The sequence below is a fragment of the Vespa velutina genome, chromosome 1, assembly GCF_912470025.1.
Source record: "Vespa velutina chromosome 1, iVesVel2.1, whole genome shotgun sequence".
Classification (NCBI taxonomy): Eukaryota; Metazoa; Arthropoda; class Insecta; order Hymenoptera; family Vespidae; genus Vespa; species Vespa velutina.
The window spans coordinates 2,081,358-2,105,762 of NC_062188.1; the positions used below are offsets into that span (position 1 = coordinate 2,081,358).

General features: G+C 27.7%; 5 protein-coding genes across 9 annotated transcripts; 2 read left to right on the forward strand and 3 right to left on the reverse strand.

The window, feature by feature from the left end:
• Positions 1–219: 219 nt before the first annotated feature.
• LOC124954799 (ADP-ribosylation factor-related protein 1) lies at positions 220–1,470 on the reverse strand. The gene is made up of 5 exons (XM_047508304.1): positions 1,276–1,470; positions 1,008–1,178; positions 861–942; positions 572–743; positions 220–428 (listed from the first exon to the last, which is right to left on the reverse strand). Exons 1-5 carry the CDS (start codon positions 1,366–1,368, stop codon positions 329–331), a joined length of 618 nt encoding a protein of 205 aa, XP_047364260.1. The 5' UTR covers positions 1,369–1,470; the 3' UTR covers positions 220–328.
• Positions 1,471–1,916: 446 nt separating this feature from the next.
• Positions 1,917–4,984, reverse strand: LOC124954454 (F-box/LRR-repeat protein 4). Of its 2 annotated transcripts, none has more exons than XM_047507563.1 (7): positions 4,538–4,984; positions 4,301–4,394; positions 3,762–4,215; positions 3,410–3,662; positions 2,979–3,339; positions 2,580–2,907; positions 1,917–2,492 (listed from the first exon to the last, which is right to left on the reverse strand). In XM_047507563.1, exons 1-7 carry the CDS (start codon positions 4,760–4,762, stop codon positions 2,156–2,158), a joined length of 2,052 nt encoding a protein of 683 aa, XP_047363519.1. In that variant the 5' UTR covers positions 4,763–4,984; the 3' UTR covers positions 1,917–2,155. The 2 variants fall into 2 exon arrangements, with proteins under 2 accessions (XP_047363519.1, XP_047363435.1); XM_047507479.1 differs by having other exon boundaries at positions 3,410–3,665; positions 4,538–4,982.
• Positions 4,985–5,134: 150 nt separating this feature from the next.
• On the forward strand, positions 5,135–6,802 carry LOC124954546 (mitochondrial ribonuclease P protein 1 homolog). Its single transcript, XM_047507699.1, has 3 exons — positions 5,135–5,705; positions 5,890–6,457; positions 6,540–6,802. Exons 1-3 carry the CDS (start codon positions 5,359–5,361, stop codon positions 6,795–6,797), a joined length of 1,173 nt encoding a protein of 390 aa, XP_047363655.1. The 5' UTR covers positions 5,135–5,358; the 3' UTR covers positions 6,798–6,802.
• Positions 6,803–7,245: 443 nt separating this feature from the next.
• On the forward strand, positions 7,246–16,023 carry LOC124949677. 4 transcript variants are annotated; one of them, XM_047495222.1, is made up of 21 exons: positions 7,248–7,675; positions 7,767–7,997; positions 8,257–8,726; positions 8,870–9,318; positions 9,394–9,572; positions 9,660–10,060; positions 10,167–10,344; positions 10,433–10,644; positions 10,731–10,906; positions 10,987–11,114; positions 11,190–11,324; positions 11,407–11,541; positions 11,631–11,760; positions 11,881–12,443; positions 12,536–12,913; positions 12,991–13,309; positions 13,399–13,691; positions 13,803–14,683; positions 14,787–14,920; positions 15,153–15,331; positions 15,504–16,023. In XM_047495222.1, the coding sequence occupies exons 3-21, from the start codon at positions 8,296–8,298 to the stop codon at positions 15,765–15,767; spliced, it is 5,565 nt and encodes a 1,854-aa protein (XP_047351178.1). In that variant the 5' UTR covers positions 7,248–7,675; positions 7,767–7,997; positions 8,257–8,295; the 3' UTR covers positions 15,768–16,023. The 4 variants fall into 4 exon arrangements, with proteins under 4 accessions (XP_047351198.1, XP_047351178.1, XP_047351188.1 ...); XM_047495232.1 differs by having other exon boundaries at positions 7,248–7,609; XM_047495212.1 differs by having other exon boundaries at positions 7,248–7,997.
• A 2,178-nt stretch (positions 16,024–18,201) lies between these two features.
• LOC124948602 (phosphoenolpyruvate carboxykinase [GTP]-like) lies at positions 18,202–22,781 on the reverse strand. Its single transcript, XM_047492432.1, has 7 exons — positions 22,138–22,781; positions 21,074–21,325; positions 20,792–20,976; positions 20,319–20,713; positions 19,843–20,190; positions 19,480–19,749; positions 18,202–19,376 (listed from the first exon to the last, which is right to left on the reverse strand). The coding sequence occupies exons 1-7, from the start codon at positions 22,440–22,442 to the stop codon at positions 18,918–18,920; spliced, it is 2,214 nt and encodes a 737-aa protein (XP_047348388.1). The 5' UTR covers positions 22,443–22,781; the 3' UTR covers positions 18,202–18,917.
• Between the last annotated feature and the right edge of the window lie 1,624 nt (positions 22,782–24,405).

A 24,405-nucleotide genomic window follows, 5' to 3' on the forward strand; every position in this document is an offset into this window, starting at 1 on the left:
ACGAAGTGTTGGCATTATCTCTTATCTCCATTATTATCTCGATATCAGTACCAACCAGGTTAGTCGTTCGAATATTTTTAAGGACCGACTATAAATTTTATTAAATCGAGTTATGAATGAAAAGGAATTAAGAAAATACTGTCAAATACAAAATTGATAATTTTTATTGCCAGAAATATTGTTATTATAGTTCAAAAATAAATTTAATAAAAAAATATCTGTATTTTAAAAAAAATGTTATTTTATTTATACAAACATAATATATACGAAAAAAGATTTGTAATATTGTCTGCGATATATAGTTAACAATTAAATAGGAATGTTGTGATTATGATAAACAACTATCGTCTTGACTTCGGGGAGGGCGAATGTCGCTATTCCTTTTTACACAGTCTACAAGCCAATGGATGCCTTCATCTACGCCATCTCTTTATCACAAAATTCATAGATTATAATTTTATTATTTTTTTACATAATACTAGTCAATATTTATTTTTTATATTATAGACTGTAAAAAATAACGGAATAGTATAGAAAAAAAGAAAACAAATAGAAAGTAACTTGAACGTACCCATTAAGAGCTGATACAGGCATTACCATACAATCCCTTCGTCCAATTAAATGTGCATTTTGATTAAATATTGGTTTGACTTCTCTAACACCCATGCAATCTGGAACATCCTGCTTATTGGCTAAAACTAAGAGAGGTACTCCTCTCAAATGTTCAGACGATATTACTCTATCTATAATATCAAATAATATTGCAATCTTTTAAATCATATATTTTGATACGATAATTAAAAATATTATTACAATATAATAGTGATATCTATAAAATATTTCATACATCAGAAACTTACCAAAGGTTTCTTTAGAATCTGGTATCCTGTCACGATCCGATGAATCAACAATATAAATTACTGCATGTGATTCGGCATAATACTGCGTAATTAAACAATTTATTTAACATTTATATAACTTAAAAAATAATATTAATAATTATATACTTTATCCCATAATGACTGAAGTTCTTCTTGTCCTCCAAGATCCCAAAAATTAAAACGAATTCCAGCGATATCAATTTTTCCAATATTCAATCCAACGGTTGTTGTTATTTTACTTGGATTCATACCTTTATAATTTTTGGTAAATTTAGTTTTAGCCGCTTCTAAATACGTCTAAAATAAAAAAATAAACAAAATAAACAAAACAGATAATTCCATAAGAAAACGGAGTGACATATAACCTTAAAAAAATCGTTCATTTTACACGCACAGTTTTTCCTGCATTATCAAGTCCAAGTATTAATATAAAATATTCATCTTTTTGTACTAAGTACTTGTATAAACCGTGTAAAAGTGTGTACATTTCAAATTATTTAAATAAATTTGCGTTTAACCTATACGTCTCATGTTGTTTATATTTTATATCTATTAGTAACTTTTCGAACACGGCAATTGGATCGTTTCAAAGTAATAATGAAATTCCTAGTGACAAAAAAGTAATTCTTGAAATATTACAAACTACCAATCATTATGAAGATATGAAAGAAAAGTGTGTTCATATTCTATTACACATATAATAAATGATCAAAATCATAACAGAATAAATATTGTAAAAGTAACATAAAATAAGTCAGTTTTATAAAAAGTATCAGAAGAAGAATACTCGTTAAAGGGAAGACTCTTGCTAACTTTATCAATGCTTATAATATTAGAATCAATTAATCGATTTATTAATTTTTTAAAAATCGTAATTTTTTTTATTACATAAAATATATCAATTCTTTGGCACGTTACAAAAAGTATTCATCGCACAATTTACATTAAATTTTATCAAACTAATCGGCTTTTATCGAATTAAATACTTTATTAATAATTATATAAAAATAGGTTTGTGTGAATAAAAAAATTATATTGTTTTGTATATTATTTTATACAAATGTTAAATGTACAAATCTATTATACAATGTCCATTTAGTTTTATTAAGAAATAATGCAAATAAGGTTAAGATGCATTCTTGCAATGCATCAATTTATTTGCATAGTTATAATTGTATCTTTCTAATAAATTCCAGTCTTACAATCAGAAATATTTAACTTTCTGAATTTGTTTGAACTTTTAAGAAATTGGATTTTGAATACAGAGAAACACTTTATAATAAATCCGTTCCATTAGCTTGAAAACTTCTTTTGAATGATATATGTGGATACTTTCGTCGCCATTCTTGAATTTTTGAATCTGTGATACCTTCGCAAAAACTAAGATCAATCATTTCCAATTTAGGGCACCATAATAAAAATCCATAACACATGTCGGGAGTGAGGGAACGTGCTCCTAACAAATCTAATTGTTGCAAACGTTGGCAGAGTAACAATGGCTCTAAATCTCTATCTGTTAATCCTCTTAATGCAGCCAAAAATACTTTTTCTAAATAACGACAAGAAGATAATAATGCCCTTAATGAATCACCAGGAGCACCCATTCCACCACTATAAACATAATATATAATCGTATTGTGATTCGTTTTTTTTTTTTTTTTTTGATAGCTAAATAATATTTAATCTAATAGCACATACCACCATCCAAAATCTACCTCTCGAAGGTTAATACATCGAGCAAGGGCTCTTACACCATGTGGTGTGAGAGTTTGTGCTTTCCAAAAGTCTACGCTTTCCAATTGTAGACAAGAGTTTCCTAATTCAATTGCTACTTCATCTACATTTAAACGATCATGCATTCCAGCTAAATTTAAATGTCTCATTTGAGGATTTCTTCTTAAAATTGAACACAAAATAGAAGTTTCAATTGCAGTTCCATAAAGTTCCAGGCGTTCAAGGCACTGTAGTTTCTCCAACTTTGAAAATCCATCATTTGTAATACCCATACAATTACGCAAGCATAATTCTAAAAAAAAAAATGTAAACAAAATTTATGGTATATAAAAAACTTATATGTTGAAGAGTTTAAAGGCATACCTTTTAAATTTTTACAAATTCTTGAAACTTCAAGAATTACTATATCATTAATAGAGCGACAACAATTTAAACGTAGATGTGTCAGAAGACTACCACAAGAATGAATAAAATCTACAAGATCTCTGTCACTAATCATGTTATAATTACCACACCATGATAAATCTAAACGTTGTAAGTATTGACACCTTGGAATTAAATGTTTTAGTGCGTGATCGTTCAGGCAATACCAATATGGTTTCAAATTCAGACTTGTGTAGAGAAGAGCATCTCTTGCTATATTACTAAAATGTCGGTTCACTCTGCATAAACGACAAAGTGTCTTTAAATCTAGATTTCTTAAAATTTTTAGAACTGTTTCATCCTATAAATCAGTATAATAAATATATAAACAATGATAAAGAAAAATAGAATATAAAGATCAAATACTTTACTGGAAGTGCAGAAAAACTACCACATGGTCGACTATCAAAGTTATTTAAAGTTGACAATATGTTCTTGTCATTTGGTAAAGATATCCTACATATTGGAGAGGATGAAGAAAGATGCATCTCTCGTATAAGTTTAGGGAACTCTTCCTGTAAAAATTCTTGTAAACTATTAAATGCCTCTTCTATAGGTGGTACGGAATGGCAATGTTGTTCTAATGTAGTAACTAACTTGCCTTTAGATATATTATCCATTATTCTGCTGTAAATTTATACATAAATATATATATATATATATATATATGCATTAGTTCTTAAGAAAAATGATAATATTGTATATAAAATGAATATTTTCTACCTGTTATAAAGAATGCAGTATTTATGAAACATTTTTTTAAGTATAGTCAAATCTTGATTAGCTTTCAAATAATCAGGTGTTAAATTATATATATCCTCATTATATCCATTACAGCCTAACTCTTGTAACAAATTACTTAAATTTTGATGGTACATATGATTGCGAGGCATTATCAATTCAGATGTCCCAATGAGAAGTACAGCATCCAATTCTGTATAGTAATCCAATAAGTCATGATTAAATTCTAATCTAACCATTTTTGTTTTAAAATGACAAGTCTTTAAAGGTGGTGAAAATATGCGTGGTCTCTGAGGTACAAATTGAGGTGGTCCATTCCATAACTGAAACCATTGCCCACAAGGATTTTGTACCCATATACCAACTACACTGCCTGGATTATAGGTTTCATATATTGATATTCGTATAGGATATACCTCTTGATAATATTCAACATCTTCATATAACAAAAAGTATATTACTTTATAATCTATGTATCAAATATACAAATATCTAATCATTCTTTTTCATACATTACATACCAATATAATCTTGGCTAATTACACTTTCATTATTCTGTATCATGTAATCACCTAACCTTGAAGGTGCTTTATTCCACCATGGTCCATACGTTCTCTAGAATTATTAATGATTACATTTATGAGATTAAAATAAATATAACATTGCTGACAATAAACAATTAACATAGTTTTTTTAATATAAAGTATAAAAATTTTCAATGCCACTCAAACATGATTAAGATCTTTAGTTTAACATACCATGACAAAGGCTTGTGGAAAGTCTCCATAATCAGGGAATTTACTTGGGTTTCCAGCAACATTGTATGCTGTATAGGAAATACTGATATTGCTACCATACTGAGAACTAAAATCGCACACATCTTTAACAAATTGTTCAACAAAAATGACAGATTCATTTTTTCCTGTAGAATTGTTATTATTTATTGGTACAACTTCAAATTTTGTTTCATCATGAGGTATCATGACATTCACGATCTACCACCGATTTACTAAAAACGCTCATTTAAATATTATGACAGTATATACAAGTGTCGACGTAAACAGTCTTCGCGCTAAAGCTACAGCTCATTCTTGAACCTTGTGCGATACGAATGATTTCATTCAAATAGAGAGTAGCAGACATTTTTTACTTTTTCGTTTCTTAGTAATTCATATATATTTATATATATATATATACGTGTGTGTATGTGTGTATATTTATGTATATATATATTTATGTACATGTAAATTTTGTATGAATAAAAAAAATATGAAGTTATATATAAGTATATATATGTATGTACATTTGTACGCAAACACATATCTTAACTTTCGAATTAAAAGTATTTATAAATATTTATGAGAAATTCAAAGAAATTAATTACGTCGATAATGATGATTTCACGTTTACGGCAGACAAATTTCGAGCCAAGCGTTGAACCACTAGATTTATGTATTTATTCTATGATATACATAAAGCATATCAGCAAACAAGTTAAATAATCATCTAGTTTATTTTAACCTAAAGAAATAAGTAATTAAAAGTGATTTAAAATAATATTTATATTACAGTTTATATAATGTGTAATTTCGGTCTTAAAAATAGCATAGTTTTATTTAAAAAATTACAATCAGTTGTTATTTTATCTTCGTCATTTAATACTAACCTAAGTAAAATCCAAATACCAACACATTTCATAAAACGTAATTTTGCTGAAAGTTTATATGAACAAAAAACAAAATCAGAAATAGATGAGAAGGATGACAAGATATTACAACAACTATTACAAAATCCTGACATGAATAAAAAGTATAAATTGTTACAATATGAATATGAATATTTGCGGGAAACAGCCCAATTAGTCCCTCAAACGTTACGGCCGAAAGATTATATATATTTGTTAAATTCAACTAAGACACATCAAAGGTAATTATGTTTATTAAATCAATAATTATGTTTATTTTAGGATTTCAAATATTCTAATATCTCTTCAATTATATTTTATATTAAACATTATTGTTATATAAATTTATATATAATAGAACTTTTTTAATGCTTAATGGTTACTTCATTTGGAATTTAGAATTTAACATTATATGTATATTCATAGGAAACATTTTCGATTTCTCTTTATAAATGAAAAGAGAAGAGAAAAGAATAGACAAAAACATGAACAAAAAATAGAAGCAACACGTTTAAAAATGAAAAGACAAGAAGAAGAATGTTCTAGTGGTTTAAAATATGGTCTTTCACATAATTCTTTATTTATGCGAATTTATGAAAAATCATTAGATTCCTTTTTAAATTTCAATCTATTAATGTCTTCAATGTTTGAGCCAAAAATAGTGTTTGATTGCGGATACGATAATTTAATGGCAACTCACGAAATAATGAATTGTGCCAAACAATTATTACTCAGTTTTGTTTATAATCGTATGCATAAAACTCCAGCTGATCTTTATTTTTGTAATGCACCACAGGATAATAAAATTTTGACAAAGTTTCATAGTTTAATACCAAATGTTTATGAAACAAGTTTTCCATTAAATATAACTTCTAAGTCTTATCTTGATACTTTCGATAAAAATGATTTAGTGTATCTAACACCGCATTGTAACAAAGAAATGACATTTTACAATCCTGACAAAATTTATATTATTGGAGCACTAGTAGATAAGGTAAGATATTTTATAACACGAGTTTTTTTGAATCATTTAATTTATATTGTTCTTGTTTTTTTTTTTTTTTTTTTTTTTTTAGATGTCTCCTCAACCTTATTCCTTAGCAAAAGCTAAAAAAGAAGGTATAAGCATGGAGAAACTACCAATAGATAGATATTTACACTGGAACACTGGATCTACTAAAAGTCTTACTCTTAATCAAGTTTTAGCTATATTAGTAGATGTAAAATATACAAAAGATTGGATGGTTGCTTTTAACAATAATATTCCAACTAGAAAAATGATGAGACCAAATTCTGAATATTATGGGAAAAAAGTTTCAATTAAAACTAATTAAATTAATGTTTCTATTATTTATTTTTATCGATTACTTATAAAATCTATCAAAAGAATTAATTATTTTGAAAAATTAAATGAAAACTGCATTTTTTTTTGTATTTAATAAAATTGTCTTTATATATATATAAATATTGGCAACATATATATATATATATATATATATATATATATTACCTATATTTTTATAGTTCAACTATTGTTTATATAATAAAATAAATAATGCTAAGCTAATTAATTCTTTTGTATTTAATAATATCTTTAAAATATCATACAAGTTTTATATATATATATATATATATATATAGGACTTGTATATACTTGTCTTTAATTTATATAGTACAAGTTATTATATATATATATATATATATATATATATATATATATATAAAATATATTTATTATATTGTAAAAGAAATGTGCATATTTGCTGACATTACGACGTATGTATCTAGCGCGGCTCAAATGCGAGAAGCACGTGCCATCATCGAAGAAGGATATAAATGTGAAAGCTGAAAAAATTGTGTGGAGTTCATTACACAACTTACTAACATTATTTCCTGTTTTTATTGTCTGAAAAAAGAACTAGAAAACAAAAACTAAAAACAAAAAAAAACGCGCGGAAGGGATTATTTTAACTTGACAAAGTTTATTGTTAACCGATACGATGTAGGTGACGCATGGTGATAAGTATGACGACAATATGTTGTTCATGTTCTCCGCTTGGCGCTTGTGTAGTAGTTCATATTTTGTCTATACACATGTGTCGTTGAAGTCACATAAAAAATACGCTTCGAGTGGAGGAAGAAAGAGGTGATGAATTGCCTTTTAAAATGTGCTACAAGTGTGTTTCGTCACGGATCTACTACTCGAGAACTTGTCAGTAGAGCTGACGAATGAGAATCCTACTTTAGATGTCATGATTTATGTTTTCAGTACTTATATTTATTTTTTTTCACTTGGTATTTAGATGCATTTGAGAAAACACGACGCCTAGTGGTAATGATAATAAGTAGGCCTTTACACTCTTCATTTTCAAAGATAGTCTAACATAACCTTGAAGTTTTGACGTTTGGTAAATTAATAGAAAGTTACCCCCATGAAATAGCAGGATACGATAAAAATGATTGTGATCTTGGTTTCTCTTGTTTTAAAGTATATTATATAACGTTGAAGTATAAAAGTACCTTGTACAAGTTTGGTTAGTAGAACTTTACTGTCTATATATTAAAAATTATGAATATAATTATGAATAGGGTTTATATACACTTTGCATTGAAAATAGTCTTTCGTAAAGTATATTAATAACGTAACGTTCTCTTTATTTTAGAACGTTTTTATTTAAAGTTATTTTGATTATTTTTAATCGATATTGATAATTTCGAGATTTAAGTAAACTGAATAATTTAAATAATTTTACATGTAAGTCCTAATTTTATTTAATCTATTTTTTATTATAGGTTTTATCATAAAAGACATTAAACGTTAGCTGGGGTTATATGATGATGACTGAAAATAAAGCTATAGGAGGTTATCAAGGAAATATAAATTTTAATGAACAAAGATTATTTAAATTGCAATGTTTTATTAAAGCATCAGATATACAGCATAGTGCCCAATGTGAATATGAAAAGAGATTATTTTTAGCACTATCAACTGGAAATGCTGATATTATACTTTATTATAAAAAGGACATATCCTCCATACCGATTATTAAAAGAATTCCTTGGTTTAAAGGAACCCATAAACAAATAACAGCTTTTTGTTTCGACCCGTATGGGTCTTGGCTTCTAGCAACTACTAATGATAGTTGTTTATATATAATTCCTGTTTTAAAATTAGTTGATGAAAAGTGTACTTTTAGTGAACGATGGCGCACTGATGATATAACAATGATTACATACGTTGGTACACAGTCTTCACATTCCAAGTAAGAGTAATTTCATATAAATATATTATTTTTTTTTTATATTAATCTAGCAAATAATGTAGACTTAATTTTATCATTGTCTGTTTATATAATAATAATTTTATTATTAGTAATAATTTTATTATATACTTGTATATCTATAGACCAACAGCCTTAATTTGGTGGCAAGATACAAAAACATCTACAAATATGGGTATTGTTGGCACTGAATATGGAGAAGTAATATTAATAAATCTTGAAAATGGTCAACAAGTAGGCACAGCTCATGTTAATGGACATATTATTAGTCTACATATTTGTAAAGAAAAAAGTAATGATAGCATCTCACTTTTAATAACAAGTAAAACAAAACAGCAGTGGCGTTTATTGTTAGAACATCGCACGTATAGTTATTCACGTCAATTTGAAAATGGAGAAATGTATACACAATCACCGACGAATGAAATGATTTATGAAAATACAAAGTCTTTTGGTTCTACAAGATCTAGATTGCAAGGACTTAAACAGTTATCTGTAGAAAAACTTGCTATTCTTAGACAAAAATTAGTGGAAACAAAAAATCAGAACTTAGGAGAAAATACACGATATCATGGTAATTGTTTTATTTGATATATAATTATTGAGAGACGATACATTCGAGAAAAATATGCTTTTATTATTTTTACAGATACTGGAACTAATAAAGCTAGTAATTTGGCAATTCTCAATATTGATTCATGTTCTGAAGATTACATTGGTACAATAAATCCGGAACCAATGTCAAAAGACACATTTCTTACACCACAATATGACAAAAAAGGCCAACAAATATATACGTGCTATCATCTTGAGAGCAGTCATGTAACTGTAAGAATGATTGCGTACTATTCTATATATGAAATATATAGGATAAATTTATAAAAATATAATATTTTTTATATATTTCATTTATAGGTACATGGGTCAGATTTTGATGCTGATCCTTTATCTATTCATAAAGTACCTGAATCTTGTGAAAATATTTTATTAACTCACCAATTGTTTTTTGTTACTGATGCTACGCAATATACTTTATATGTATTATCTGATCAAATGTCTGAAGTTAATCCAAACAGAGATTATAAGTTTAATCCGGGATGTATCATTGATCAGTTTTCTTTTGAGAACAGTAAAGAAATTATTCATGCTGTTTATAGATTTATTGACTTTGCAAACATGACATCTGAAAAATTATCTCATGACGTTGAGAACTCATATACACCATCATTAAAAATGAAAGATACAAAAATTGAGACACCGTATGTAGAAACTTGTATTATTGTAACAAATCATGCTGTATATGGAGTTGTGCTAAGGTTAATTTATATACTTTAATTTTTAAATTTTAATAGATCGATCATAAAGAAAATATCTTGTATTATATGCTAGTATATTTTATTGATAATTTTTATTTATTTTTAGGAGACCATTATTATCTGTCTTTATGGAATTAATCTTAAAAAGGAATGAACTAGAAAAGGCAGGAAAATTGGCTTTGATATTTGGTATGAATTCACAACAATTATTTGAATATGTTGGAGATATATTATTGGCAAATAAAGAATTCCCACGTGCTGTAGCTTCTTATAAATTATCTAAGGTACATGACATTATTCTTCGTTATTTAATATTAATATGTTTCCAATAAAGTTTGTTTCTAAATTCTAATAATTTAAAATTATTTCCAGTGTGGATTATTGAAAAGTATCCTAAAATTTGCATCAGCTGGCCATACCTCAGAGCTCTTAAGTAGTCTAACACATTGTTTGATTTCTCCTGCTATTAGTGAATTGTCAGCTGCAACAAGAATACATTTGTCAAATTTATGTATTCTTGTTTTTATAGAAATGACATTGAGAGCTGCACCGCATCAATCTAAAACTATTTATAAAGATTTCTTGTAAGTATGAATATTACAAGATTGCATAGATTTTTACAATATTATAAAATTATCTCCAATTCATTCATAATGAATATTATTTTCAGATATTTCTTATCTACAAACTCCTTTTATGATGAACTTTTGGCTATTAATATAGCAGGTCAGACCTGTCTTTGGGAAGTTTTACATCATTTAGCTACACAAAGATGTCTTTATGGGCAAATGTTGGATGTCCTTATGAAAACTGTACATTTGTTTGATGCAAGCAAATCTATACCATGTATGTACATATTTATATATAACTGAATGAACTGACATTATCACATATAACACATTATAAAAATGATCCTCACATTTCAGATGGTTTGTTAATATGTTTAAGTGAACCTAACTTGATGCAAGCAATGCTGATAAATCCAAATCTAGCTAGAAAACATATTTCATTTATTGTTAATAGTATTTCAGAGTTACAAATTTTCGTATTACAGGTGAGAATTTAATATTATTTTTATATTTATTTTTATATATTTTACATCATAACATTTTATGATATTCTTTTATAGAGGTTGATTACTTTATATGATCCAACAAATCCAATTATGAGATCCAGATTGGTTAAGTGTAAAGCACGGCATAGAACAACTTCTTATAGTTCTCAATCTAGTCAATGTGATTCTATAGATCTTGCAGAGAACAATGTAAATATAATATTGAATAAATATTATAATTTTTTTTTCTATGTCACATTCAATATCTAATAAATTTTATGTATTTACATAGACAGAAGCTGATACATTGGTAGAAGAAATAATAGAAACGTTTTTGTTGATACTACTTACTTTGATTCATAAAAAGATCTTATTAAATCAAACTTGTACTTTAGGTTACAATATACAATTAATGGGAACAAGAAAGGTATTTTTTTACTTTATTAAATTTATTTAATATAAATGTCATTGTTAAATCATAATTATATTATTAAATTTTATTTTTTTTTATTAAAGCAAGAACACATCAATCGTATTTCAAGTGTTGATTTCAAAAGAAGATCTTTGAGTGCAGGTTTCTCTCATGTTGCACTTATTAGAAATGGTGATGTATACACTTGGGGTAGTTCTATACAAGGATGTTTAGGTAAGAGAAAATTAGCATTAATTTTGTAATCACTTTTATTTTTTATTAAGTAATAAACGAGTTTATAAAAATCAGTAATTATTTAAGACATTTTATATATGATGTTAATATAATTTTTAGGTACTGGATCATCTGTTTTAAGATATGGTTTACCTAACAAAATTAATTTCTTTCGCAACATGGAAATGGAAGTTTTTAGTGTATCATGTGGACATTGTCATACATTAGCAGTAACCAATAATGGTATTTATGTTTGGGGATCAAGTAAATTTGGTCAATTAGGACTTGGTAAAGTGTTACAATGTTCTAGTCCTGAATTGATCACTAGTTTGGCTCAAGAAATGATTATTGATGCTGTAGCTGGGCAATATCATTCAATGGCATTAACTGCAGACGGTCGAGTTTTTACTTGGGGTTGGGGAGTTCATGGTCAATTAGGACATGGAAATACTGATAAGCGTAATATACCTACATTAGTTACCTCTTTACTAGGTATATTTATAAAACATATTAGTGCTGGTCATGCACATTCATTAGCTTTATCAGATGAAGGTATTGTTTATGCATTCGGATGCAACGTATTTGGACAATTAGGAATTAGTAATAACATTAAAAGTTCTATACCTATAAAAGTGTTATTGACCGAAAAAATTTCTCTGATAACTACTGGATACTTTCATAATGTAAGTAAATAGATCTTTCTAATTCGGAATTGATTGAAATTATTTTTTAACTTATTTATTTATTTATTTATTTATTTATTTATTTCGTTTAGTTGGCACTTAGTACTACGAATAAATTGTACGTATGGGGTGCAAGTCCAAAAGTTTTAAAGTTGCAAGCACAAGCATTAAAAAAGACACGCATATTGGAACAGCAAGAAGCTAATGAGAAACAAGCTAATAATTTAGAGAAAAATATTGAAAAGGAAGGAAATGATACTGCAATTAATAAAAACATACAGGAAACGGCAAAGGAAAGTAATACACAAATTTTATCAACAAAGATAATTACATCTAGTCTACAATTAAGAAAAAAACAATTTGAAGGTACAAGCACAAGGAATATTAATGTCGGCTTACTTGAAGAATCTCAGGCTCATTTAAAACCTTCTCTAGTAGATACAAGTTTAGTAAAAGGACGTATTATACAGGTTTGTACAAGGACGCATATATAGTTATAATGTTATGTTAAATGCAAATATTATACAATATTTTTGATGTTATACAGATAACAACAGGTTGTCATCATAATGCTCTCTTAACAAAGGATGGTTCATTATATACTTGGGGTTGCAATATAGATGGGCAAATAGGCAATGGCACAAAATATGAAGTTTCTATTCCCACACCTTTGAGTTATAATCCTGCATCAATTTTTGCTCAAGTAGATTCAGTGACGGACGATAAAAACGGAAATGTAACTAATCAAAAAGAAGAAAACGGAAAATCTTATACGGAAAATTCTGACAACAAGGAAAAAATTAATACTACGATAAAATCTATTGGAATTTATTGTGGATATGATTATACAGTTGCTATGCAACCAGGTAAAACATATAATAATGTTTCTTTAATAATAAATAATTTATAAACGATTTCTTCAATAATATTATATCTTAAATTCATTTTTATTTAGGTGGTACTATTTTGGCTTGGGGTAATAACAATAGAGCTCAATTAGGCCGAATATCTATCAAAGATACACGAGATACTGATGAAAAAATTGTATTACTTAAATCATCTAATATAATTTTAGATGTCCCTAATATTCCTGCACCCATTATTTCTTATCAGAGTTATGATATTCCTTCTCTTGCTGGTTTTATTTCTCCTTTGAGTGTTATTGAAAAATCACCAGCAGAATTAACCCTTCACTACGTACTTGAACATTTTAATGGATTATACGATTCGACAAAAATTATGGAGAAGGTTAATATACATATATTATGTTTATTTTATTTTATAGGCTCTTACATGTTATAGATGTTAAATTTAATCTCAGATTAATGTCTCTTCACTTTTATATATTTGCTTTTGCAGTGTATTGAATTAGAAAATTATCAAGCATGCTCAAACGTAGCTGCTTTGCAACATAACTTTTCTGATGCTTTTTCATATCAGTTGAAAGCATTGAGTGCAATTAATTTCCAATTATCTATGAAACCAGTAACATTAGAAAGTCCGGATGAAGCAACAATGTTTGATAAAGATAATGGATCGGATATTTCTTCTTTAACCGAAAAATTGCAATCTGTAAATTGTAATTTAAAAAGGAATACCGAACTTTTTAATAAACAAGTGGAGAAAAATTTGATTGAATCCGTGGAGGATTATGCAGCGAAAAATAAAATGAAAATACCGTCAAGTAAATCTTTGAATAGTTTACAAACTCTTGAAGAAGGTTTGTATGCTTTTGATTGTCAAGGAGGCTCAGAAGAGTTGTGTAAGGAACCAAAATGTGAAGATATACCTCTAGATATAACCGAAAACGTACTTGATTCTGATGTTATTACACCTGATTCTGAACAATGGATAGAGCATGCTATTTTTGAAAATAATATATCAGTAGAATATGAGAAAGATGATGTTCAAGATATATCTTCGAAATCATTAGGTGTAACAACAAAAAATGACAATAAAGTGACGATGAATGAGGAAAGAATAAAAGTAAATCATAAAAAATCTAAAAGTGCAAAGGAAATGAGACACTATCACAAAAATAATCTTGTAAATGAAGCTATAAAGGTACTTAAATTTTATTTACACGAGGTAGAAAATGAAGCGGACGTTGTTAAATGCAACATATTGCAAAATGCATTAGAATTTTGGATACAACATGATTTATCCATTCAAAGTTTGGAAAATATTTTTTTTGAACATATACATACTATCTTTTATCCCCTTGGATTATTGCTATTTTGGTAAGTTTATATATGTATAATGCATTTTTAATGTTATTATGTATTTTCTATTTGATTTCATAAAGTTTTTAATTTAAATACGATTTTAATATTTTCTTTAAAGCCAGGAAACAATCGAAATCTATTCCGATGAGAATAAAAACGATGAGAAGTCTAAAAGTATGAACATGACAGATTTATTTTCATCTAAATTTTGCCTACAAATTTGTTCTATGTTATTGCAACATATAAACGAAGGTAAATTGATAATATTGCTTTATTTATTATATATATATATATATATATATATATATATATATATAGATTTTTTGAATAAATAAATAAATAAATAAAATATGAAAATGTATAAAAATAAATAATAAAAAATTTTTTATTTTATATAAATTATATGAAAAACAATAAGTGATCTATTGAAAGGTATATTGTTGCAGATATAGTCATGCACAATAAAGTAACACATATATTTTAGGCCAACCTACTCCAGAATATATTAAACTTTTGTCGTCCTTAATGGCTGATCATTATGGAGTACCACTTACTGGATATCCTGGTTCAAGTAGAAATAATACTTCAGCAGATATGATAGAAGGAATAATTAGCACAGTGTCTACTGAAAATGATGCACCTAGGCCATTTGTGCATATTAAGGTAACAGATATTTTGAAATATTATAAATTTATTGGTATTTAAATCTCTCTCTCTCTCTCTCTCTCTCTCTCTCTCTCTCTCTCTCTCTCTCTCTCTCCTTCCTTTCTCTTTCTTTCATATATACATTTATTATGATTTTTAATAAATTCTGCTAATGCAAAATAATAATCAGGATTCAGATGCAGTATGTAGTTTCCTTGCAATGGAGGAAGATTCAATGGTATTTACTTGTGGACACCATTATCCACTTTCTTTATACCAAACAAATATTATTCCGGCAATGGAAACTGAGCTACTAACGTCAGAATCATTACTTCTTCCATGTACAGCACAATTTTTAGGAAAAACGTTATCTCAGACGTTAACTCCAGATATTCTATGCCCTTTATGTATTCCAAAAGCATTGAGAGCACTAGTGAAAAAAGATAATAAATAATACGTATGTACCTGAGATTTTAATTAAATATAAAAATGTACATTTCGTAAAAAAAAAAAGAGAAAAAAAATTAGAAACACATATGTAACGTCATAATTTAAGTATTGCACAATAATATTTGGATCTATCAGTGCCATATTAATCACAATGTTATAATGAAAATGAATCGTAAAGTTTTCAATTCTCTGATTGTCCTTTTTTGTTTTTTGTTATATATATATATATATATATATATATATATATATATATATATATATATAACAATAATGTTATATATAATGTTTTTTGTTATATATATATAATATAAATTATTTCAATCTCAGGACAATTTAATTCAAATTGCACAGTCTTATAAAAATGAATTAAATGCGCACATTAATAAGATTTTGAATTAAATAATTTATCATTTTGATCGATTGCAAAACAAATAAAAAAAAAAGAAAAAAAAAAAAAGAAAAGAAAAAAGGAAAAAAGATACGATTATTTCCTTTTATATAGAAAAAAATTGCATATATTATAGTAACGATAAATTTGTGGTTTTCAACAAACAATATTTATCATGATAGTCTGAATGAAATTTTATTAAGTAAACTAGTATATAGATATTACATATTCTAGAAGTAAAAATTAAAAGATTTATAATCATTTTAGATCTATCATTGAAATTTTATTACTTATTTATGGCTTTACATTGATGCTACAATTTCATGGTTTTATTAAGAATACTTTAGAAATTAGTAAATACATTAAATAGTAACACTTTATTATTACTAATTTGAGATAATAGGGGTTACATATATAGGTCCATTTTTAATAAATAATATATATAAAATTGATATTGTATAAGTCATAACTTTTTAACTTCTTTATTAAGATTGAACAAACACGTTAAGTTTTTTTTTTTCTTTTTATAGATGCTTATTAACATATTAAATTAATGTGAAAATTTTAATAAGTTCACTTTACACAATCTTAACTTTTAATGGGAACTTTATCAGTAAAGTAATATATTACTGTTTAAGATGTCATACATTACAATCGTGGATTTATAATGGACAAGATGTCCTAATGTAAAAATTTACATATATAATTTTTTAAATATTAACATTCAGATCGGTATAAAAAAAAAGGAAAAAAGAAATAATAATAATTTCTTTAATTAAATATAAAAAAAACGCACAGGAAAAGTCAAAGAGGGAAATGATATAACAATATCTAAGTTAATATATAAACGAATATAACATAAAGTATTAATGATTAAAGGCTGATTTCTGAAACTCATAAATCTTTATATGTCATTCTCTAGTCATTATAATATGTGCAACGATTGTATAAATGTATGCATATTATTCAATGCAACATAACTAAATGTATATTATACACAACTTTCATTTTGATTAATTACTAAAATTTAACTTTAGTACTGAATGATCTATAAAATATGCATGTAATATTACACATTTTATTCTAGATAAAATATTGTTTTATATATTTAAGAGATCACCTTTGTCTTTTAATGAATCTGAACAAAAATTTAATATTATTAACAATTAGGATAAAAGTCATGGTATTGTTTTATCTATGATATAAATTATGAACAAATTATACTGGAAAATTAAATCGTATAAAAGATCTATTATTTAGTTTGATGCATAATTTCTTTTAATGCTTACGCAATTTGATATAATTTTGATATAAGTAATGTTATTATTTATTATTACGTATATGTGTATGTTAATACGCGAATTTCGTTCTATATTTGGGTATAAATTGACTTGGTATATTTAAAAACAAATTTTCCATGACGTCCGAAACACGCTCTGTCTCTCTTTCTCTCTCTCTCTCTCTCTCTTTCTCTGTGTGTGTGTGTGTGTGTGTGTATGTGTGTGTGTATGTGCAATAATCATTAAAATTAATTTTATGATTAAATTTTGATAATGAATAATAAATACATTCGGAGTGATGTATTAATTCAGTTAAAAAATTCAGTAGTATCATCAATAGGAGGAAAGTATATAAGTATATGTAGAATGTTTTTAAAGCGTTCTTCTCCGCGTGTGTTCGATATGATTCAAGAAGAATCAATTGCCTCGAACAATATATAATGTACATTTAAATAATTAATATATCTTGTAATATAATTTTAATTTGTATAAATATGAATGTTGCGAATATATATATATATATATATATATATATATATATATATATATATATAAATATAAATATGTAGAAAGTCTTTCATTAATAATAAATAGTGAGAAAAAAAAAAGAAAGAAAAGAAAAAGAGAAATGTTGAAGAAGCAATTAACAAATTAATAAAATATATAATAAAATAAATTAGATAGAATTAATGTGTTTTATTAAGGAAAAAAAAAGGAAAGAAAAGAAGGATCCATTTCATTCCCACACAATAAAATTAATGCTTTATGTATATTTTTTTTTTCGTTATTATTTAATATGTTCCTTATATACACCATAAAATAAAAAATCATATTAGCGGATTACATATACACAAGATATTTTGCGTACGTCGATAAAAATATGCATTTATTATTTATTCACATTTACATGTAACCCTACACGCAATGTCCATTATTTTAATTAACTTAATTGTAAAAATTAATCTGACTTCGCTCGATACTTGTAAAAATGTAACAAAAAAGAAAAAAAAAAAAAAAAAGGAAAAAGCTTCGAATAAATTTCGAATAAATAAATATGATGTATAAAATGTTCTCAAAGAAAACATCGTGTCTATCATATAAATAAAAATAAAGAGAACTATTTAATTAAATCATCTGTGATAGTATGATATTGAGTGTTTAATTTGAATAATTTGAAATATAAAAGTTATAAAAATATTTATGAAGATAGAAATATCTTTTATAAATTCGTGATTTAAATAGCAAATAACACATGCATTTATATATTAGAATAAACAATGAATATATCGATTGATCTGTTTCAAAAAGATATATTCCTCATAATTATATGTTAGTTTAATACTATTTCAAATGGAAAAATTCATTCTTCCGTTAATTAATCAGGAAAATTTATATATCATAGATATTTTTTATGTCAGGAAGAACAAATATTTTATTATTAAATTTTCCAATGTTTCAGTCGAGTCGAGAATTTATAGAAAGGATTCTAAATCTTATTAATATTTTTTTCAAGATGATTGAGTTCAGATAGGATAGCTTTAGGAAGATCGTTACCAACTTGTGCATCGAAGTATTCTCTTAAATCTTTCACCTCTTTTTGCCAGAAAGATTTTGGTATCCTGAACAATTCATCTAGATCGATATCCTCTTTCAAATTTTTCAGATTAAGCGAGTCGATCTTCGGTATAAGACCAATCGGAGAATTTCTCGCTATGTTCTCGTTGTCGATCCTACGAAGGATCCAATCCAAAACACGTGAATTTTCCCCGAATCCTGGCCAGAGAAATTTACCATTGGCATCCTTTCTAAACCAATTAACGTGAAATATAGCAGGTAACTTAGCGTTTTTTATATTAGCCATGTTCAACCAATGATTGACATAATGCCCGAAATTGTATCCGAAGAAGGGTCTCATTGCGAACGGATCGTGCATAATTATTTTTCCCTGATGAAGAAATCACGAAGTCATGTTATTTGAAATATTGATTGATTGTTAATATAGTATAAGTTAATCGATTGTTTAAATCTTATGTTCATTTTATATGTACCTTGTATTCCGCAGCAGCAGTTGCTTCGGATCTCATCGATGCTCCAATGAAAACACCGTGTTGCCAGTTACGTGCTTGGTATATCAATGGAACACCCTCTGGTCTACGACCACCAAAGAGTATCGCATCGATCGGGACACCATTTGGGTCTTCCCAAGCTGGATCAATTATCGGACATTGTTTTGCAGGTGTACAAAATCTTGAATTAGGATGAGCAGCCGGAGTTTTTGAAGACCTTTTCCATTTGTTATTACCTTTCCAATCGGTAATCTGTTAATAAGTAGCATTTCGATTCACTTTATACCTTTATATTTTTATTTATTTATCTTCTTCTTTTTTTTTGAGAAGTTAATGACTTTTTACCTCAATGTAATCATTCATTTCTTTCTCCAGTCCTTCCCAAAAGGCACCACCGTCTTTTGTAGAAGCAACGTTTGTAAAGAGAGTATTTTTAAAGATCGTCAACATAGCATTGGGATTGGTCGCTGTGCTTGTTCCTGGAGCTACACCAAAAAATCCATATTCCGGATTGATCGCGCGAAGTCTACCTTCGTCATCAAATTTCATCCAAGCGATATCGTCTCCCACACATTCAATTTTATAACCCGGAAGGGTTGGCCTCATCATTGCCAAGTTTGTTTTACCACAGGCACTTGGAAACGCGGCGGCTATGTAACGTTTTTTACCACTTGGATTGGTGATTCCTAATATCTAAAAGAGAAATATAGAATGCATAATTCAAACGTTAGGAAAACAATTAATCTAATCGAATTATAATTCCAAAGGAATTATTATCATTATTATTATTATTATTATTATTATTATTATTATTAACTTACCAACATGTGCTCGGCTAACCATCCCTCGTCTCTAGCGATCGTTGATCCAATTCTTAAAGCGAGACACTTTTTACCAAGCAGAGAGTTACCTCCGTAACCACTACCGTACGAAACGATCTCGTTTTTCGCGGGCTTGTGAAGGATAATTGTTCTCTCTGGATCACATGGCCAGGATGGATAAACGATGATATTCGAATCCACTTTGGGTGTACCAACCGAATGTAAACATTTGACAAAGTCATCGTTGCCGAGTATTTCCAAGATCTTTGTACCCATTCTCGTCATGATCTTCATCGAACAAACAACGTAAGGTGAATCCGTTATCTCTATACCTATCTTAGCAAGCGGAGATCCAATTGGTCCCATGTTAAAAGGTATCACGTACATCGTACGATCTAAACGATTAGACAATTTATAATTTAATAATTCTATTTATATATAATAATATATATATTAAAATAAAATCAACTAACTTTTCATGCAACCCGGGAATCGTTCGAGAATAGCTTTGTCCATGTCATCAGGCGAAATCCAGTTACCAAGTTCACCAACGATACCTTTTCTAGGCGTTGGAATCGTATCATTCTTTTTATCCGTGCTAATGAACGTACGACTTTCAACGCGTGCAACGTCTGCTGGATTCGTTCTGGCCAACCAACTGTAACGATAAATAATTTCTTTGTTACTTTAGTTTATTCTTTCTCGAAAATTACGAATATTCGTTCATTAAAATACAAGCGGTATGCAAAACCAACCAGTTTTCATATTTTGGTAAAGGTTCGATCGTCTTATTTCTTTCGAGAAGTTTCAACAATTCTACATGTTCAGTGTCACTCCCATTACATATGTATATGTCCTTGGGCAAGCACAGAGTAGCACACTCTTCTATATAAGCACGAATTTTTGACGAAAGTGGTATGCTCGGTACATTCAATAACGGGATTTTACCAATGCAATTGTATCCATTATTCAATGCTTCTGCGGCACGTGTAACCAAGTTCGAAACTCTATAAAAAAGATATCAGTTAATAAATATATCGGAATAATGTCTATCAGAATGATATTATGATTAGAAAAAAAATTTGTCAAAGGTCTTTATTGATTTAAGTCAACGATACGTTCTAATGTCGAAAGGTATCTTTGTTATTTTGTACATCCTTTGTTTTTGTTTCTTTTTTTTAATTATTTATTTAATTTTGTTTTTTCTTTTTTTTGTAACTCTTGCGACATACGATACAATATCAAGGATGCACTTTTACTTCTAAAAAATATTCTTTGTCTTTCATGTCTCTCTTTACTTCTTGCATGCGAATGAATATAAAAATATATCAAAACCTGTTTTTTTCTTTTTTTTATTTTCTTTTTTTTTTTTTTTTCATACGCACATTTCTAAGATAATAGTTTTCGCGTGGAGCATAGCGATATCTGCATTACATATAATAATGCGCGATGGTTCAAGTAACTCGTTCGCCATACAAGATTTTATTATTCTTTCGTTAAACGTACTTGAAGTCTTTCTAAAATTTGCCATAATCTAATTTCCATTAAAATAAAATAAAGAAACAGTATCATTTTAAATTTTATTTTAATTTTTATTCTCATTGAAAGGCTTTATATGATGGCAATAAAAGCGGATTTAGATAAAATTTTCTTTACACGAACGATTTATGTTACGAATAAAATATTGATTCAACGATAAGCAAAAAGAATACGACAAGATACATATTAACATTAACGGGAATAACAATAAGATAAAACAAAGAGGAATTTAACAAAAGATTTAATAAAGTGTCATGATCATAACTATTGTGTTACTCACTGCGGATAGTAAATGTCAGTTGCGTACGGCATGTTTCGTTTGAGTATGGTACGTTTATAGTTGGCGGGAATAGATTGCGACAAGATCGATAAGTGTGTACGTTTTATAGATCCTGAGTAATTAGTGATCAATTCGTGAAATTTAGATCGACGAAATTGTAGGATATATCGTAAACGATTTCCAATTGATTCACGTGAAACACTGTTACAAGAAACGATTGCAAAATTTCTTATATTATTTGTCTGTCTTCTTGCGATCCTTGAGAAGCCGTAGTTGAAAGATACTTGTTCGAGTACGACGAGCATGTTGGTTTGTCGAAAAATCGCGGCTTTTATATATCGGTAGAATAAAAGTGAAGAAGAAGTGGAAATTGAAATTGTTGTTATGAAAAAAAAGCGCCTTGCTATTGGTGCTTTTAACGAAGTCGAAGAATTTCCGGTGATCTATGAACAGCATGTATATAAGTGGGGGAAATCTGACTACGCGTGTGCGTATATGCGTCTCTTTCTCTCTTTTTCTGTCTCTCGATTTCTCTTTGTCTCTCTATCTCTCCGTGCAAAATCAGTCCTCGTTCCGGATCAGCGTAAGTGATCGATATACAGATAGATCGATATATACAGAACGGCACGTGAACGATTCTGTTTTTCACGAACGATACGACGAGACTATACTCTTTGCCTTTCTCGCCTTTGGATCGGTTCCACCTATCTGTGACCGCTTACTCCCCACCGTGTTGCTTAGCTCGTTATAAAAGAGTAGTTGTTTGGCTTATTCTTTAGGGCTAGTTTTAAAAGAGGGGAAGGAAAAATATATGCATGCTTACGTATTATTCTACTACTATATATATATATATATATATTTAAAGGGAGAGAAAGAGGTAGAGAGAGAGAGAGAGAGAGAGAGAGAGAGAGACAGGGAGAGAAAGAAAGAGATAAACAGATAGATAGACAGGGAATGAAAGAAAAAAGACTGTTAGAAAAAAGGGTTGATAGAAAAGTATTACTTCCTCGTTCGAATAAAGATAACACTCTGATAAGCGCAGTAATAAGCACAGTGGTAAAAATCCTCTTCTTAATGTTCCAAAGGAAATCGAAGTGGTAAGAGAATGAAACTATTCGGGCAAGTAGTTATGGACGTTTAAAAAAGAAGAAAGATGATTTCTTACAGTAGAAATAGACGATAATACGAAAAACGAGATAAGAGAAGACAAGGTAAGACAAGGTGTCAGCTGCTCGATCTTTCAGTTTAGACTGTTGTATTTGCGTCTATCTCTTTGTAACAAGATATTACTTATTCGCCTTTTGATGAAAGTAAAAGCCGTTTCGTACGATTTCCGATCGACCAACGCAACAGTATTTTATTATATCGATATCTGTCGCCACATTTTACGTCACTTCAACGGAATCTTGAACACTCTCTCTTTCTTTTTTCCATTTTCTTTGTAATTGTCTGATCAAAAGAAAGGATCCATTGTGTTTGATTATCTGGTCGATTTATTCGAATCGACTTCCATTGAATCGATATAACAAAATAAAGAAATACTTTAAACTATTTTTTTTTTTTATTATTATCAATTATTATTTATTATTATTAATTATTATTATTAATTTATTATTAATTATTATTAATTTTTTTAGGAAATAGTTATATATGTGTCAAAATTTACATGCATGTATATGCGTGCGCGCGCGCGCACGTGTGTATCACGTATTTATTATTATTATTATTATTATTATTATTATTATTATTATTATTATTATTATTATTATTATTATTATTATTATTATTATTATTATTGTTGTTATTTTTGTTTTTCCTTTTTCTTTTTTTTAAATTAAATTTTATAATTATGACTAAAAAAATGTTTATATAGGTTAATTTTTTATACGACTAAAAAAAAAGAAAGATTCACGTACGTAAGAAAGTTTCAAGGTTTTCGTTCGTATTCCAATAACGGGATAATGTTAACTGAGAAATACGAAAATTTGACTTTCCTTGAAACTTTACTTACGAGACAGTATTTTAAATGATAAACATTGAAAATTTGTCGATCGGCTGACTAATTCTCGTTTCATTTTTAACGTTATCTTGTTAACGAAAGTATAAAGGTATGCTCGTTATATGTTACACTTCTTTTATATTTACGTAACACGTTTTACCCATACACGTTTTTTGTTTTCTTTTTAATCAATAAAAATGTAATTAAATGTAATTCGTTTATTTGTCATCATTGATAATTTTTTTTTTTAACTCATATATACGTGTGTA